General features: G+C 44.1%; 1 protein-coding gene across 1 annotated transcript in view; it reads right to left on the bottom strand.

The window, feature by feature from the left end:
- The window catches only part of FREM1 (FRAS1 related extracellular matrix 1), a 564068-nt gene that overhangs the window by 184315 nt on the left and 363098 nt on the right, over nt 1-16655 (bottom strand). The window contains exon 24 of the mRNA XM_086961404.1: nt 3759-4173. Coding sequence (XP_086817530.1) covers nt 3759-4173 — 415 coding nt within the window. The remainder of the gene's footprint in view (nt 1-3758; nt 4174-16655) is intronic.

Genomic DNA, 16655 nt, shown 5'->3' on the forward strand with positions numbered 1-16655 from the left:
TGATTGACAATTGCACCCAATGCATTCTTTCTGACAAACATTGGAAGACCCTTTCCACACCTTTATGTCCTGTCTCTCTACCGGCCGGCCCGTGGGACAAAGTAGCTTTGGACTTTTCTGGTCCCTTTGATATTTTACCCTCTGAACACAAGATTCTCATACTCCTGGTTGATTATTACTCCAAATGGCTCTATTATTCTTTTTGCAATTCTGCTTCTACTGACAATACCATTAATTTTTTACAGTCTGTTTTTGACATTGAGGGTTTTCCCAAGTCCATCGTTACTGACAATGGAACTCATTTTGTCTCCCAAAAGATGTGCTCCTTTCTCAAACGTAACGATATTTTTCATCACAAAGTTGCTTTATACTCTCCCTCTTCAAATGGCCTTGTTGAGAGATGCAATCGCATCATTAAAGAGGGTGTTCAAACCGCCATTTCTTCCCGCCTTGACCCTTTACCCTTTGTTCATGACAAAGTGTGGGCCTACAATACTTCCCCACATTCGACCACCGGGGTCTCACCCTTTAGCTTACTCAGAAAAAGGAAAGTTCATTCTGTTCTCAATCCCACTTGGTTGCATAAGAATGTTGGTTTATCTGATTTCTCCTTTTCTGTTCAAGATCGTGTATCTGCTAAACAATTGTATATGAAGTCACGTTTTGATCAAGGTAAACATTCTGTTGATCAGCCTTTACAAAAAGGAGATATGGTTCTTATCAAGAATCCCAAAAGAGTTTCTAAAGGGTTGTCTAAATTTTCTTCTCCAAATTTGGTCACACAAGTTGGTAAGACCTCAGCCCTTCTTGATGACAGTGGATGGTGGAACAAGCGAGCTCTTGTCAAGATCTCTCCACTTCAAGCCCATGTCATCAAGGAACATGCCACTTCAGATTCTGAGCATTGTGATTGGTTTGACTTTCTCTGCCCCCAACCACATTCCTACGAACCAGTGCCCGTAATCCCTACGTCCTCAACGGACACCGCTCCTGCTCTCTCTTCCCTTTCCCCTGAAGCTCTCCCCTCCACATCCGCTTTGTCAACATCCTCTGTTTCCGAGGAGATTTCCCTTCCACATGATTCGACTACTCTAGAAACCTCTGAAGTGGCAACAAAAAGGGCTTTTCGTTTGAAACAACTATCCTGCAGGTTGAGAGATTATGTTTTAGAATGATCTTACTTAACCCTGTACTTGCTTACGTTAATTTTTGTTTTTTTTTTCTTGTTAAGATCTTCTATGTTTGCTTTGTTTCCCTTCTTAGTGGGGAAGATGTTATATATTGAGATTACTTCCCTTTCATTGCGCTCTCGTGCTTGCTAGCACGAGAGTTCTCTTCCATGATTCTGGAACTGAGTTCTTCAGTCGTGAGGATTCCTTGCACGTCAGATTGGACGTTGGCTTCCTCACGACTGGATGGCTCTGGCTGTGGGTGTTTGAAATCGGAATAAGCTTAAATAAAACACAAGCTTCAACCTACGCAAGTTTCCTGCATATGTTTCTTAACACACCTCGAACACTATGTCAGATAATTCGTCTTTTGAGAAATAAAATGACTCTTGACCAATGCCTGAGTTTGTCCAGGCCAATGTCCAAGTTTTCTCTTACCTCCCCTCTCTATGTTTAGATTATCAAGCCCTCCTCGTAACCCCCTGATATGGGCGCCATTTTGATGCCCAACATTCTCCATCATGTCTCTTTCCTACCATTTCCTGTTGTCAAAATCCAAAGTGCTCCATGTAGTTCAGAAAAATAAATCAAACCACAAAGCTAGGAAGAGTTTCTACATTTTTAATAAAAACTGATTTGCGTCCGCTTTCCTACGCGTTATTTTCCTAATCTGGGGCTCAGGTGCAGCAACCATTTATAAGGGTAATGCTGCATGCAGTGATCTGATTATGCCGAAGCACTCCAGAGGGCGCAGCGAGTAGAAACACCGAGGCATAAATTATCTTTTTGGACACAACTCAACTCCGACTCTAGTCACAGCCCGTGGTCAGAGGCTGACGGAAGCTGGCGTGAGTCAATCAGCTTAGAGGGCTGTGAAGGCAAGAGAGAGACAACTCAAAGGGCAGAGACGTGGAAACATTTTGTGAATCCAGTTACCATGTTTAATTACTTGGCCAACGCTACAGCCATTCCATTCATCCATAGAACATTACCATGGCAGCCGTCGCTGCCCACGCGCTCTCCCCTCTCTAATATTATAAGCACCGTGGCCCTGCACCAAAATCCTCAAATTACAATGGGAGGACCGTAAGCGGATAATACAAATCAAACTGGTGTCAGCTGTGTCCCCGCTTCCTCCCCCGGCTCGCGCGAGGCTCCTCAGCACCGTTGCGCAGCAGCTGGTGGATATGCAAATGAGAGACACCGCTGCTGGCGCCCTCGGAGCACAGTCCACCTGTGTAGAGACGGTGGGTGTTCAGAACCGGGCCCTTTGTGTCTGAAAATGTTCACCTTTTGCCTTCTCCCCCATTTTCACATGGGCGCTCCCATGAGAAGACCTGGTGCTTCGGAGTGTCACTGACCTCGTCCATCGTGCTCCACACTACCTATAAAGCTCGCTGGGACACCCGTTATGGTATGGTATGGTATGGTATGGTAGGGGAGGGGGGGGGTCTCTAAATTGATTGGTAGAAAAGTCCTCATTGGAACGGAAACAGCTGCGATCCAGCACTGTGATAGGAGGAAGATGCCAGGTTATTGCCAAGCAACACACACAGTAGACAGTGGTGGCACGGTGCCAACCATCCAGAGTGTGCAGCTCTGAACTCGGCGTATTTCATCACTTAACAATTAGGGTCCGAATTTAAACACCACGAAGTTTATGGTATATGTCTTTCTAAATTCATTTTAAAAGGCAAAGCCATGTATTTCACTGTTAAATGCTCGTGCGACCTGGAAAAAGAAGCATTGTGCTTGTAAGTATCTCCAACGATATTCAAGAAATAAAAGACAGGATTCCAAAATCACACAAACAGGCACACACGCACATGCACGTACACACAGACACATACATACACACATAGAAGAAAATAAGATGGCGCTTCGGGTGTAGTGAGTTAAAGCTTATCTGTATGTCCTTGGCATAACAGTCTCCACATGATACACAATCTATCACGAACCATGACTTTTCTTTCATAATAACTACATATTGCTAAATAAAGTTTGTGAGAGGCGTTATTTAAATCTGTAATCCAGATATCAGGAATTCTAGGCCAGGGCACATTTGATTAAAAAAGTGTTTGAGTTGAGTCGCATGTAGCTAGTTGGGCGAATTATAAACTTTTTCTACCTTTAGTGTATGAGCACACTGACAAAACAGTCTGAAGCAGGTTTGTAGCTATTGCCTCATGAATGCCGCGTGGCTTCATTTGCCACACTTATAAAGCAGGGGGCCTGATTTCAGAGCAGTCAATGGTCGGATACAACCTCTTCTTTACGACAAAGGAAAAATATTACTTTTTTTAGAACTAATGGATACAATTATTCCAGAACATGGAGAAGTGTTCTCGGTGTCAGCTTGCAATGAGATCGTGATGCAGTAATCACATTAATTACTTGATGCTGGCAGTGGGGCAGCACACGACACCCACGTTATTTACCACAGGTGTTGTTTTTACTGACTCACGCGCGTCGCTCTAACAATTACAATGCCACACTCTCCTGACTTCAACATGAAAATGTGCATGTACGTCAATGAAAATCTTTCTTAGCTGTCAAGTTGACACAAAGACAATGATGGCTTCTACTTGCCTGAATAGTGAACGCCACGGGTTCGCTCTGAAGTCTCCCATTGATCAGGAAGCCCTGATTACTCCCATCAGTGGCAACAAAGGTGAACCTGTCAATCTGAGCATCTCCTCCGCCATGTCTGTAGGCAATGTCCAGGTCGTCCACATCTTGCTGGGTGAAGTGGTGTCGCAGTAGCGAGTGCCCTCTGTGGTGAAGTTGGCCGTACTGCGGGAGCTGTGCCAGGAGGAAGGTCAGGTTCTGCGGAGGGGTGTCCGGGTCTGAGAGTTGCAGGAGCTGGGGAGAGATGAGGGCCATGGCGCCTTCCGTTAACCTTAAGCCCATGTTCCTGGACACCGCGGGTAAGGCTCGGTCAGCAGTCTCCAGGGTGATTTCGAAGGTCCCGTGCTTGGTGCGCAGTCCATTGCTCACAAGAAATCTGACAAAGAGAGGCAAGGCATCCTTCAGCATGTGTTCTTGTTTCACCATCTACAGAAATGAAACGATAATACACACCTTTACTCAAGGGGATGACCTTGTGGTGTATAATCTCAAACAAGCAAAGACTAAATGGCTCATTCCCTTGGCTGGACTTACTTAGTGATGAGATTGGCATTGTAAGACTGATCTCCTGGTTCATTTATTTAACTTTGAAGTTTTGTTTTACTTCAGTTTACATACGTTGCTCATTATCTGTCCTGGATACTGCTTTGGTTAAGTTTGCGAGAGTTCCCAAACTTTTCACCTTCTGGGATTTTTGGTTTTGGAGTTGTAATCTGCTTTTTTTGTGAAATAAATACTATCTGACTTAGCCTAAACCAAATGTAAGAAAATTATGCATTGATTAAAAGGGGAATTACTTAATATGGATACTAACAAGTAAAGCTCTAACTAAAATTATATAATTTTCAATACACAAGAGTCAAATGTAAGATTAAAATTTCTTGAAAACATGATTAATAATCTTGTACTCTATAAATAACAATGGATTGCACTTAAATTTGGATGCAGCTAGAGAAATGTATCATGCTATTTACCTGTAATAGCAGGTTGCCATTTTCTGTTTGCATTTCCAGATAGTTGACACTGATGCTTCTGATCGGGGAAGCCAGACAGCAAGAGGAATAAGCTGAGATCTGGTAGAAGAATATGAACTACAAAAGCCATCACCAATACTCGTATTTAATTTGCTGAGGCTGTGTTTAGAAGAGTGGATTGTTCTTTGGCAGTTGTCTGGCCGGACCATCATACCGCCATAGCACAGTAGGCAGGCTGGCCTGTTGGCATTGTTACTTTTAGCAAAAAGTGCTCCCTCTATGTGAAGAGAAGCACTTTAAAAATCTAGATTTCGACAGATGCTTAAACAGGGTTGGTGGGCCAGCAGCTGGGGCGGGATCCATTATCTCTAGTGGCAATTCAAATCTTTATGGAATATCATACAACAAATGTGTACCCATCTCCAATTGTTATTTATGCTGCAGAGAAGGAAAGCAGGTTAGTGAGTATGACCTGGCTACACTTTCAATGTTATTGTGTTAATGTACAAGAAAGTGCTTGATAACTTATTTTTACAAACTTACTCAGTGATATACATCATGCACATCCTATTAATTTGATGACCAGAAATACTGGGGCACATTGTGAGGAAATCATCACCAACTTACATGTTATCTGCCAGAAAAGAAGATCCTTTCATGCTATGCAAAGTAAGACTCCAGATTGTCCAGACAACTGCAGCCAAGCTTGTGCTGAGCCGCCCCCATGTCGCTCCTCGACAACAGAGGCCTTAGCGGAGCTTCACTGGCTCCCAGTAGCGCAAAGGATCTTGTTTAAATCCTTGTGCGTAACGTTTAAAGAACTTCCTGGACAAGGACCAAAGCCGATCCAAGCCAGATTTCAATGGTACGTGCCCACTCGTAACCTTTGCTCTGCTTCTGCCTATTCGGTCAGGATACCAAGGACAAAGAGAGCAACCATGGGGGAAGAGCCTTTAGTGTGGCGGCTGCCCGCCTTTGGAACAGCCTTTCCTTGGAAATTAGGAGCACTCAGAACCTAATGCCTTTTCGCAGGAAAGTAAAGACCTGGCTCTTTCCTAAAGTCTGTTCCCTGAGTCTTTAACTGGATATCAGTGGCACCCACCCAGCTTATCTGTCTAGTACTCCGGTCTGTTTTTTGCTGTCTTAGCGCCAGGATGCCCGCAGGGTTACAGTGCGCTCTACAAATGGTAAAAATAAAAAAATAAATACGAGTGGGGAATACTTGTAGCACACAACATTATTTTAATGTCTAAATTGAACTACATTATTGATGACCAATCGAAGTAATAAAAAATGCAGAAGATACTACCACCTCTGCTTTGGTATCACTTTGTAATCATTCCTTGGATACCGGGGTGGTGCCGACGTACTTGAAGAGTGCCATGGTTGATCCCTTCCTAAAAATTCCTCTGCTGATCCTTCAGTACCGTCCACCTACCACCCTTTCTCACTGTTGCCATTCTTGTCTAAAATCACAGAAAACTTAAAACTGCTTGTGCCAAGGTTGTTTCTCTACCACCGTTCATATCTTCTTTTCAGATCCTTACCTGCAATGTTCAGGGATTGGCTCGTAGTCCCACTCATTTTTCAAATATATGTTTCTCCACTTGCTTAACATATCCACTCACAGGGTTTAAATTTCTTCTCATAGGTAGATGAAACTAGATGACAATACTTCTGCTACACACCAAATCTTAAATGTCTTTCCGCCTTTCCCAGGAGTGTAGTTTCAAGGAGGGTGTTTGGGGTATTACAACCCCCCAAAAATGTATTATTTAGTAAATAGTTTGGTACAGGAGCTTTCAATCGGATATGGTAATGTGTCTGTCAGATTTCACGTGGGATTTTTATATACTCACTCAGACAAAACATGCATCCACTCTTTTGTTTTTGAAGGTCTTAAAACAAGGGTAGTTTACAAAATACTCTGTTTTAAGTGCCCCTCACAATCCACACTCCTTTCTCTTTCCCTTTCCATTGGCCCTTAAGCTCCCCCGATGCTCTGTTTCTCTTATAATATTTAACATTATACCCCAGCGTGTTTGTCGAAAAATCTGAAGCTCTCTCCACCCAATTCTTATTGACCTGGCCATTCCTACAAAGGCGCATTCCAAATGTATTGGTTACACTCTGATATAATAGAGGTTTTCGTTCTTGGGGTCCAGGGGACCACTGGGCAGATGAAAAGTAAAACATTACAGTCAGCGGCAACATTTTGCATCTTGGGCTTTGTATTCAATTCTGATCTTTCACTCAGAACCCACATGAATAAAGTTGTAGCTACATGTTTTTTCTCTTATTTTTAATATATTTCGCAATTTCAGATATTATTGTACTTCATCTACCGAAACGTCAGATTGTAGTACAGTATTGAGTTAAGGTGCAGCATTTAGGACCCTAGAATGAAAACATCTATGGGGGCAGGACCTCTATTAGACAGTCCTCACCTCTGTCATCAATTGGATGATTTAGTGAATATCTCAGTGTTTAAGAGTTTCTTAAAATGCAAATAGGGATCACGTTCAAACTGTTCCACAGTTTTGAGCCTTGAATGCCTAGAGATCTTGTCTCCCAGCTTTTGCCTCTTGGAGGTGTGTTGAGCAATCCTTTTTTTATTTAAATCTTTTTTATTGGCATTTATATATATTTCAATATTACCGTCAAGTCAAGAACATATGGCACAATAATTGTACACGAGAAGCAACTCGTTACAAGAAGTATGACTGTGGAAGCCTGATCACTTCTATACATTTTTAACTCCCGGTTTTAGCCACTTTCTCTAAAATAACATCTTCTTCCAGGCCTCATTAATAGAAACAATTTTTAAAAAAAGGACGCAAGAGGGAAGGAAGTTCCCTCTCCATGGTATACTTGTCAATGGAGAGTAGTCAGGCTGTCATCTACAATACCCACCCCAGCTGTACATAGTTCTAAAATCCCATTGTTCCACTTATCGATAAGTACAGTTATGGTATGGTATGAAAGAAATTAACAACCATATAATACCAACAAAAAAAACAGAAAAAGAAGGGTGTCAACTCATGAGCAAAAACATTCACTCCGCGTCACCATAAAATGCACAGCAAACTACAACTTGTAACGAACTACCAGTGGTCTTTAGTCCAAGCAATTGCTTATAATAATGGGCCAATGCTGCCTGGGTGATCGGGGGGGGGGGCCTGTGTAAGGGGTGGTAGGGAGGGGAGCCCATGTCGAAACCCATTTTGATGTTCCACCCGGGTGCCCATCCACACCTCCTCCACCCCATATGAGTCCCAATCTACGTGGTCAATCTTCACCCATCACTCCGTGGAAAAGGTGCAGGTGTGTGCAGCCCCTCCAAGTCGTCAGAGTTCGTCAAGTGTGTATCTTAGGATCTTGCGGCAAATGTGTGTTTCCCATGCCTTCACTATGTCAGCCCAGGATTTCGCTAGCGGTCTACGTCGCTTCGTGATTCTATCTTCTTTAATGAAAGCCCTCTCCTCTGCTTGCGCCCAAGAAGCTACATCGTCTGCCCAGTTGATCACTAAGGGACCCTTTCCACTTAAGAGCTATTCTTCTCCTGGCCAGGAGCAATGCCAAATCCACGAATCTGAAACCCAGCCGTTTGGATTTGGGTCTCGGAATAAACCTAGGAGACAGGTCTCCGGGGTGCATGCCAGGTTCTGGGACATTACCCCATTGATCATGTCTACCACCTTGGTCCAATAAGCTGTAAGTTCCGGGCAGGACCAGACCATATCGTCAAAGTCTGCATCCCTCTGTGAAAATCTGGCAAAGACCTGTTCAACCCCCCCATATACCACGTTCAGGCGATGTGGGTGAGATAAGTTCTGTGGGGTACATTAAACTGTAGGAATTTAAAAGCCGCATTTCTAGACACCATTTTGGGGCCCCACAGAACCTTCTTCCATTCCTTCTCCGTCAATTGCCTATTCAGTGTGCCTTCCCACCTCTCCCGTAGGTGAGGCAGTGGATGGGCCATCATCTCCATTGTCGCCTGATAGAGCCACTTTACTAAGTGTCTGGCCGAGTCCAGTGTCACCATTGCATGTAGGGGAGCATGAGTATCCAGTTCTACACTCCCTTCCCCCAAGTGTCTATGAGTGCCCCGTATCTTATGGTAATGAAAAAATTGTCGCAGTGGCAGCTCGTGTTACTCCAGGAATTCATTGAGTGGCAGCAGTTGCCCCTCTTTATAACAGTCTCCAACCGTCTGCACTCCTGTGTATTCCCAGCCTGTTAGCTGTCACCACGTGAGTGGAGGGCACCTTCCTGCCTGTGGGAGTCCTACCAAGGGAATTCTAGGCGAGTAGAGTGATGCCTCTTTTGAGCGTGCCGCACACCTGTCCCAACATGACACTGCTCCAGAAAGTAACACCCCCATTTGCTTGATCTTCTGGCGATGGTCAAGCATCCTAGGAAGCAATACTGCTGGCGATGAAGCAGGAGGTAAAGATAAGGTATCCAGTCGTATGCAGTTGAGCCACTGAGCGAGCCATTGCAGTTGGGCTGCAGAGTAATAAGCCTCAAAATCTGGGGCCCCTAATCCACCACTCGGCAGCGGGAGTCTCAAGGTCTGTAGAGACACTCTGTTTCAGCCACCATCCCACACCAAGTCCCTCAATATCACGTCTAGTGTATTGAACCAGCTCTTAGGCATTATCACTGGATAGTGCCACTCTAGCCTTTACTGGTAATTTGAGTGTGCGCCAAAATGCCACATTCGAGCAAAGCTCTCTTAATGAGCCTCCAAGGTTCCCCTCCAACAAATCCTCCTGAGTGTGATAAAGCCTAATTCCCAGGTACTAAAATGAGACTGGTGCCCATCCCAGGTCCGAGGATCTGAGGTCTCGGTAGGGTAGGGTGTAGCGGGAACACATGGGTCTTCCTCCTATTAAGTCGCAACCCCAAGAGTTCAGCAAACTCTTCCAGTAAGTGTAGCACCACCGGGATCCCTCTAGGCCCATCCCGTAGATATATTAGTACATCATCGGCGTGTAATGATATTAGATGATGGGTCCCATCGAGTGCCACCCCAACCTCTCACTTTCTTGTCGGATGCGTGCCTCCAGCGGCTTCATCGCCAGAGCAAAAAGCAGTGGCAAAAGGGGACAACCCTGTCGAGTCCCCCTATAAATGTTATAAGGTGTAGACACTGTATTTCCCTTTCGCACCCTCTCTCTAGGATCTCATATAGGAGGCGGACTCAGCCTAACCACCCATCTCCCATCTGCATCCTCTCCATCGTCACCAGTAAAAAGTCCAAGCGCAAGGAGCCAAAAGCCTTTTCCAGGTCTATCGACATCACTACAGCGTCAGTGTAACTACCCAAATCCCTGTGGAGCAGTACATTATATAGTCTCCTCAGATTATTAGATGTGGAGCGCGAGGGGATAAAACCCTTTTGGTCAGTGTCGACTAATCTCTGCATTTGTGGTAAAATCCTAGTTGCTTACGTTTTACTTAAGATTTTGAAACCTATGTTCAGCGTGGAAAGGGGTCTAAAATCCGTCACTGTTGGATGTTCATTCGTGGTTTTTGGAAAAGGGGATCCCCAATGCTTCCCTAATGGAGAGCGGAAGCCATTCTTCTCCATGCTCAGATGTATTCAGTTGTACCAATCGTGGGGCTAATATATCCACAAATGCAATGTAAAACTCGGCCGGTAGGCCATCAGGACCAGGCTTTTTCCCCCGTGCCATATCATGAATTGCCTTCCTGAGTTCGCCCAGTTTGACCAGTGACGCCAGTGAGTTACTAATGTCTCACTCTAATCCCGGCAAGCCCAGTTCCTCGAGATACGCTAATATTACATCTCTTTGAATAACTCCCGGCTGCTCATAAAGCTTCACGTAGTGTTCGCCGAACGCCCTGTTATTAGCCCCCGGAGAACAAAGTGTTTGCCCTGTTACCTTGGAGACACTAGGAATTGGCGCACATCTACTTTCTAGTCTAATCAGCCATGCCAACAGCCTACCGGCCCCATCCCCTTCCTCGTGCTGCCTTGCCTGATAGTGTTTGAGGTCCAGTTTGAGGTCCAGTACCCGTAGCCTATCCCAGGTGAAATTATAAAGCCTCTGTACCTCCGCCAATTTATCCTGCACTGTAAGTCCGCTAGCCATTTCCCTGTCAAAGTCCTGAATTTGAGTTTCTAATGCCCCCAATTCCTTCGTAATCTCTCGTGGGAGTCCCACCACCTGCCCCAAACATTGTCCCCTGGTTACTACCTTAAATGCATCCCATTCCACTAATGGGGAGCTGGCGGTACCCTGATTCTCCACAAAATAAGTGCTCAGGGCCGCAGTAAAAATCTGCCGTGTGATCAGATATGGCCCTGCCCAAATATTCAGTCTCCGACAACATTGGAGCTAAAGGAGCTGAGCAGAAAAACATGTCCAGCTGTGTATGCAAGTCATAGAGGTGAGAGTAGTATGAGTATGCTCTCTGGTGTGCATTATGTAATCTCCACATGTCCAACAGGTCCCATCCCGTGACCCAACTCCTAAGACCCGTAGCCGTGGTAGCAGCGAATGTGTCCTGCAAAGGGGGGATAGATCTGACACTGTCAATATCACACACAATTAAAATCCCCTCCCAGTATCAGGCTTTCGTGTGGCACACCCGCCAGTGTTCCTGAGAAATGTTCTAGGAAGGGAATCTGTTCCCGGTTCGGTGCATACACACTACCTATCATAATTTCCCTGCCTTTCAGCTTGCCCGTAATCACCACAAACCTTCAGTCTGTGTCTATCAATTTCTGGGAGAGCTGAAAGGGGACCCCCGGCCGAATCCACATTAATGCTCTTCTGGCAAAGGCCGAGTAAGTAGTTGCAAACAGCTGCTCTCTCCATCTACGTTTCATTCTAACCACCTCCGATTCTGTGAGGTGGGTCTCTTGTAGCGCCGCCACATGCACGCCTCTACGTCTGATGTAGTTTAATATACCATACCCTTGACGTTCCATGTGAGGAGCTTGAACCCCTCAGCCTGGTCTATCTGGCATGCCATCTCATCCCCACATTATCCCTCTCTGGTACCCCCCACCCCCATTTGCCCAAAAAATTGCTGTAGACCTCCTGGTATGTAACAACAAACCAAACCCCCCAACTCCCTCACCCAAGAGTGGACTGACAACGGTCAGCTGCCCAAACTTGCAAAAATACTGCATAACACTGTACTACAACTAGTCGTTAAGGTCCCAGCCTACATGCACAAGGACCTACAGGGGAGCGCAACCACTGTCACCAATGTCGAACCAAAGTTTGTAAATCATACATGACGTCACAGCCTTAATTGGCCGGTCCAGCCCGTGTCCAGTGTAGGCGGGGAGAAGATTTTGCATACACCCAGGATTAATTTTCGATATGCTTTATGTACCTTACAAAACACTTCAAACTTAATGCTTTCTTCTGTCTTCCAGAGAAAAGACTTCATTTCTTCCTTTACACGGTCACATTTATGCACAGTCTAGCTGTTTGATTGTTATTGTAGCAAATTTTTGTTATAGTCCAGTATACACCACGTTACAGGACTGCAGGTTTCTATGAACACGTCAAAATGTCCATCATGTACACAGTACAGTGTTCAGGCCAGGTTCATTGGATTTCTACACAATCTGGCTATCAGTGATTCCAGGGGAAAAATGTAGAGAGGGAGCACACTTATTTAAAATTATAAATCTATCCACAGTGCATTTCATGGCAAACCCTCTTGTTGGGACCTAGATTTAAAGCACTAGCATCTTTGATTTTCTCCTGTACAAACAGATCAGTATTTGGAAAAAGAACACTTCGCTGGAGGGCTGTGAGGACAGCATACTGACCATTGGTTGGTGGTAACAGGGTCCTCCTTGAATCATCGTGCTCAAGTCAGCAGAACTCAGGAGACGGCAGTTGAGTTCTGCAAAGCTCAACTTATTATGCGGTGTGTAGCAGTGTACCTGGGTTACAATGGGGCCTATTACAAGCAAATAAACTGGGTCCCCTCACTAGTGTGCCATCTCAGTCTGTCAGCTCCTGACACTTCTCAACCTCCTTTGACAGAGTTTGCATCTGTCATATCAAAACTCACTACCCCTCTCATACACATAACTATTGTTTTTCAACTCCTTTCACTGCATTTCTGCAAGTCAAATCCATAGCCCTAAAAAGCATTACCAAAGCCAATTGGTTTGGCCTTTGTAAAGTGAAACACACAAAGACATATGCAGTCGCCCGACACTCAACTGCTGACTTCAGATAGGCACGTCCCTCATGCTGCATTAAATCAGGCATAGGCCTCACTCTGCGCTCACACAAGCACACATTTTGACCTATAGACCACTTACCAAGCATTCACAAAAGACAATGCTATTCCTCTATTCACACAGGCACATCCCTCACAATGCACTCACAAAACATGGTGGCTCTTCTGCACTCACACAAGCACACTGCTCACACACAGGTACACCGCTCAATGGGAAAGCAGCATTTCAGATTTGGTACAGGTGTAAGGCATGAAACTGAGGTGCATGAGTGCAGGATTGACTCATGCACAGCAAAATGTCCATACACAAAATCGGTATCAAGCGAGTGCATGCTTCCATTACGCCCACAGAACACATCATTCTGATCTGGTCAAAAACAATGCAAGTTTCACTCACATGCACAGAGCATAGGCAGCACTTGCAGCAGCCGTCCAAGCCTTTGCATAAACAAACACACACACAATGTGTAGCATTTGGCAGCAGTGTAAGTTCCCCTCACACACAGCACAGGTACTAGGTATTCATCAGCAGTGCACGCTAAGATATAATCACGTATAAAACAGTTATCATACTGGCAGCAGCATCTAAGCTTATTTCAGGAACAAAATAACCAGAGTAAAGTGTAGAGGTGGGTGAGCTAATGAAGGGTCGAGCTAAATGCTTGGCCCTGGTTCAGCTCAATATCCTATTGAGCTCTCAAGCACAAAATGAGCTTTCGGGTGGCATTAAACTATGATGTCAAGCAGGATTGTGAAAGTGATACCAGTCTAGTGGCTGAAATACACAGTGTGAGACCAGAAAATCATAATATCAGTCCCGGCTTGACCACTTGACCAAATTGTGTGATCCTAGGCAATTCATTAATTTTATTGTGCCTCCTACCTTTTCATTATTTTATGAAAGAACACCTTGTAATACGCGAGGATGTGTGCCGCACAAAAATCTCTTTTGTTTGACTTAATAGACTATAATGTTACATTGTGTAAAATAAGATGTAGCCCACAGATAGGGTGCACATGACAACTCACATGCCTCCTAACACACTACTGGTATTGTCTGAGCAGAGAGCATGAATGTTTCTAAGTTCATGTTTCAAAAACATTTACTAAACCCCTCTCAATGCAATGATATTGTCTGATGTACTAAGGTGAAACAGTTGTAAAGGAAATATACTTTTTTGAATTTTGAAGACACTTTATCATATTTGTACATTCCAATTGTAGCACAATTCCTTGCAAAATGTTGCCATGTCTCAGCTCATTCCTGAACTCTTAACCCCTTCGGGGCTATTGACGAGCTGGGCTCGTCATCGCGCTTACCTGTCCTGCGCGGATGACAAGGCCAGCTCGTCACGTAACGCGGTAATTTTGAAATTGCCGCGCACAGCGGGAAAAGCCGCCGCGGCGAAGCGGTTAAGAGGCATGATGGCCTTTAAGACCCAAAACAGATCCTTAACTCTCCCTTTTACTTTTGTTGACCCATCCACCTCTTCTCCAGTACTGTGTATAACAGTTACTCAAGTTTCCCCCCTCAGTATCTCACTTTTGGGAGCAGCATTATGTTCTCCAAGATTCTGGCCGGTTTCCAGGGGTCTCAGTAGGATAATTATTCCTACTTCTGGTTTTAATAAGGAAGTTTTGCTCATAAGCAACCCCAAGAAGTTGTTTAAAGTTCACTGTGCATTGTTTTGCATAAAAGAAACAAGCAATGCTCAAATCATTCATATTCCCAGTTCCACCACTGTGTCCTAATTAAGTCTATGTTCTTTAATTAATTGCCATCGTCTACCCTCCAACTGTCATTCTGAATGTAGTGCGTACTGTGTCTGATGTGGTGTCTTCAGAAGCCACCCTGCAGCATGGGCATAACTACTTCTTTGACTTCAGCTGACAAAGAATCGGCCAGGGAAGAATGGGGAACTCTGCATTTACAAAAGTGATCATGCGCACTCCCTGGCCATTCAGTGTGGGTGCAATGAAGCCTTCCCAGTGCCCCCTCTGGTGCTTCAGTATATTCTGCTACTCGGAACCTGAATCATGAGGCTGAGGTAATCGGACAGAGCTAGAAGCAAGCTCAAGTGCCGTAAGAGCTCTTGCGGCCCTAGTCAGCAGTAATGCAAAAACAATTTACAGGCTGATGGTGCTGCCTTCAATTTTACATCACTGAATCCATACGGATTAATAAAAATCCAAGCGTCACACAAAGAAAAAGTGTCACAAATGAACCATGCCCATCCTGCAGGAGCGTAGTAAGGGTGTAGTATAAAGCTGGTGTTGCATTCACGAGCACACTGTCACAAATATATTGCTAAACATGATGAGGTGCTACTATCATTTACATAGAGCACATTTTCCATTTAAATGACCACTAAATTTGCACAGACACACAACTTTACTGATAAAACGATATAGCGCTCAGACAATGTGTGAAATTTGGGTTTCAGTGAATATTTGTCATTTGCATATCACCAAGTAAAGTGTCATGATTTATTTCGGCCCCCTTTAAAATCCTTGTTTCCATTACACTTTAGAATTAGAAAAAAGTGCTTCATTTGTGCTTTCCTGTGTATTTATTTTGAAATGTTGAACAGTTCATTTATAGGGATTTAACTTTGTTGTGTGTTAGAAGAAAAGGGCATCCTAAAGCCTTTCCTTTCACACCAGCAAAATGTTCACATAGTTCACTTTATAAAATTCTTACACTTTGCAGTAAGCTAAGGAACTGAAACCATCAGTCTCCTTGTTAAAAGAATATGCAGCAATTTGTTAAAAGAAGAGACAGACATTTGTGTCAACACAAAAACTAAATGTAAAGTCATGTTTAATGCTCTGTTCGCCTTTGGACCTCTAGCATGGTTATTTAGGTTCCCTCTCAGGACTCAATGAGCAGTTGTATTTGGGTCCCCTCCCACCTCTGGGCACTGGTGCATTGCACCAGCTACACCAGTTGTAGTTCTACCCCCCTGGTGGTGCGGTATTATTTGGCAAGATAAGTGTACACGTTTTAGGATAGAGTCATTCTGCATTAACATTTTGATATTTTAAATGAATATGGGAGAGCATCAACAAAGCTTTAGATTCGTCCAAAAAATGGACGTCATTCTTGAAAATTAGTGGAAACAAGCAGTTATCGAAACTGATATTATAAATGGTAGGGCTGTATTTTCTTTGGTGTAAAGGATAGTGTATGGAGTTCCTGCTCAGGAGAAGGCAAAGCATATATTGGTACCAACATATTTTCAGCTTTATGTTTTGTACTTGGCTCATAAACAGGCAGGAGGGAACCATTACAGTCAATAAATATTTCCTCAAAAAATTATATTAGCCTGAGTTTTTTCTGATATCAAAAGGTATGGTTTGTCTTACGGTAAGTGCAAATTGTACAGACCATCCAAGATAACAATGTTCTCCTATATCCATGGCAGTAATCAACACTATTTTTCATAAAGTGGGAATGAACTTGGTGGGACTCTTGAACCCCTCTCTAACAGGTACCCGTACAGATTACGTTTGGTTGATTAAATTACAAGATATCCGGAGGCCATTCCCTTACCTATCATGACTACACAAACAGTATCCCAAGCCATGATGATCCAAACTTAGCATGCATCAAACATGCCACCTTTTGGGTATGCAA

This window comes from Lissotriton vulgaris, chromosome 3_1, assembly GCF_964263255.1.
Source record: "Lissotriton vulgaris chromosome 3_1, aLisVul1.2, whole genome shotgun sequence".
NCBI classification, from domain to species: domain Eukaryota; kingdom Metazoa; phylum Chordata; class Amphibia; order Caudata; family Salamandridae; genus Lissotriton; species Lissotriton vulgaris.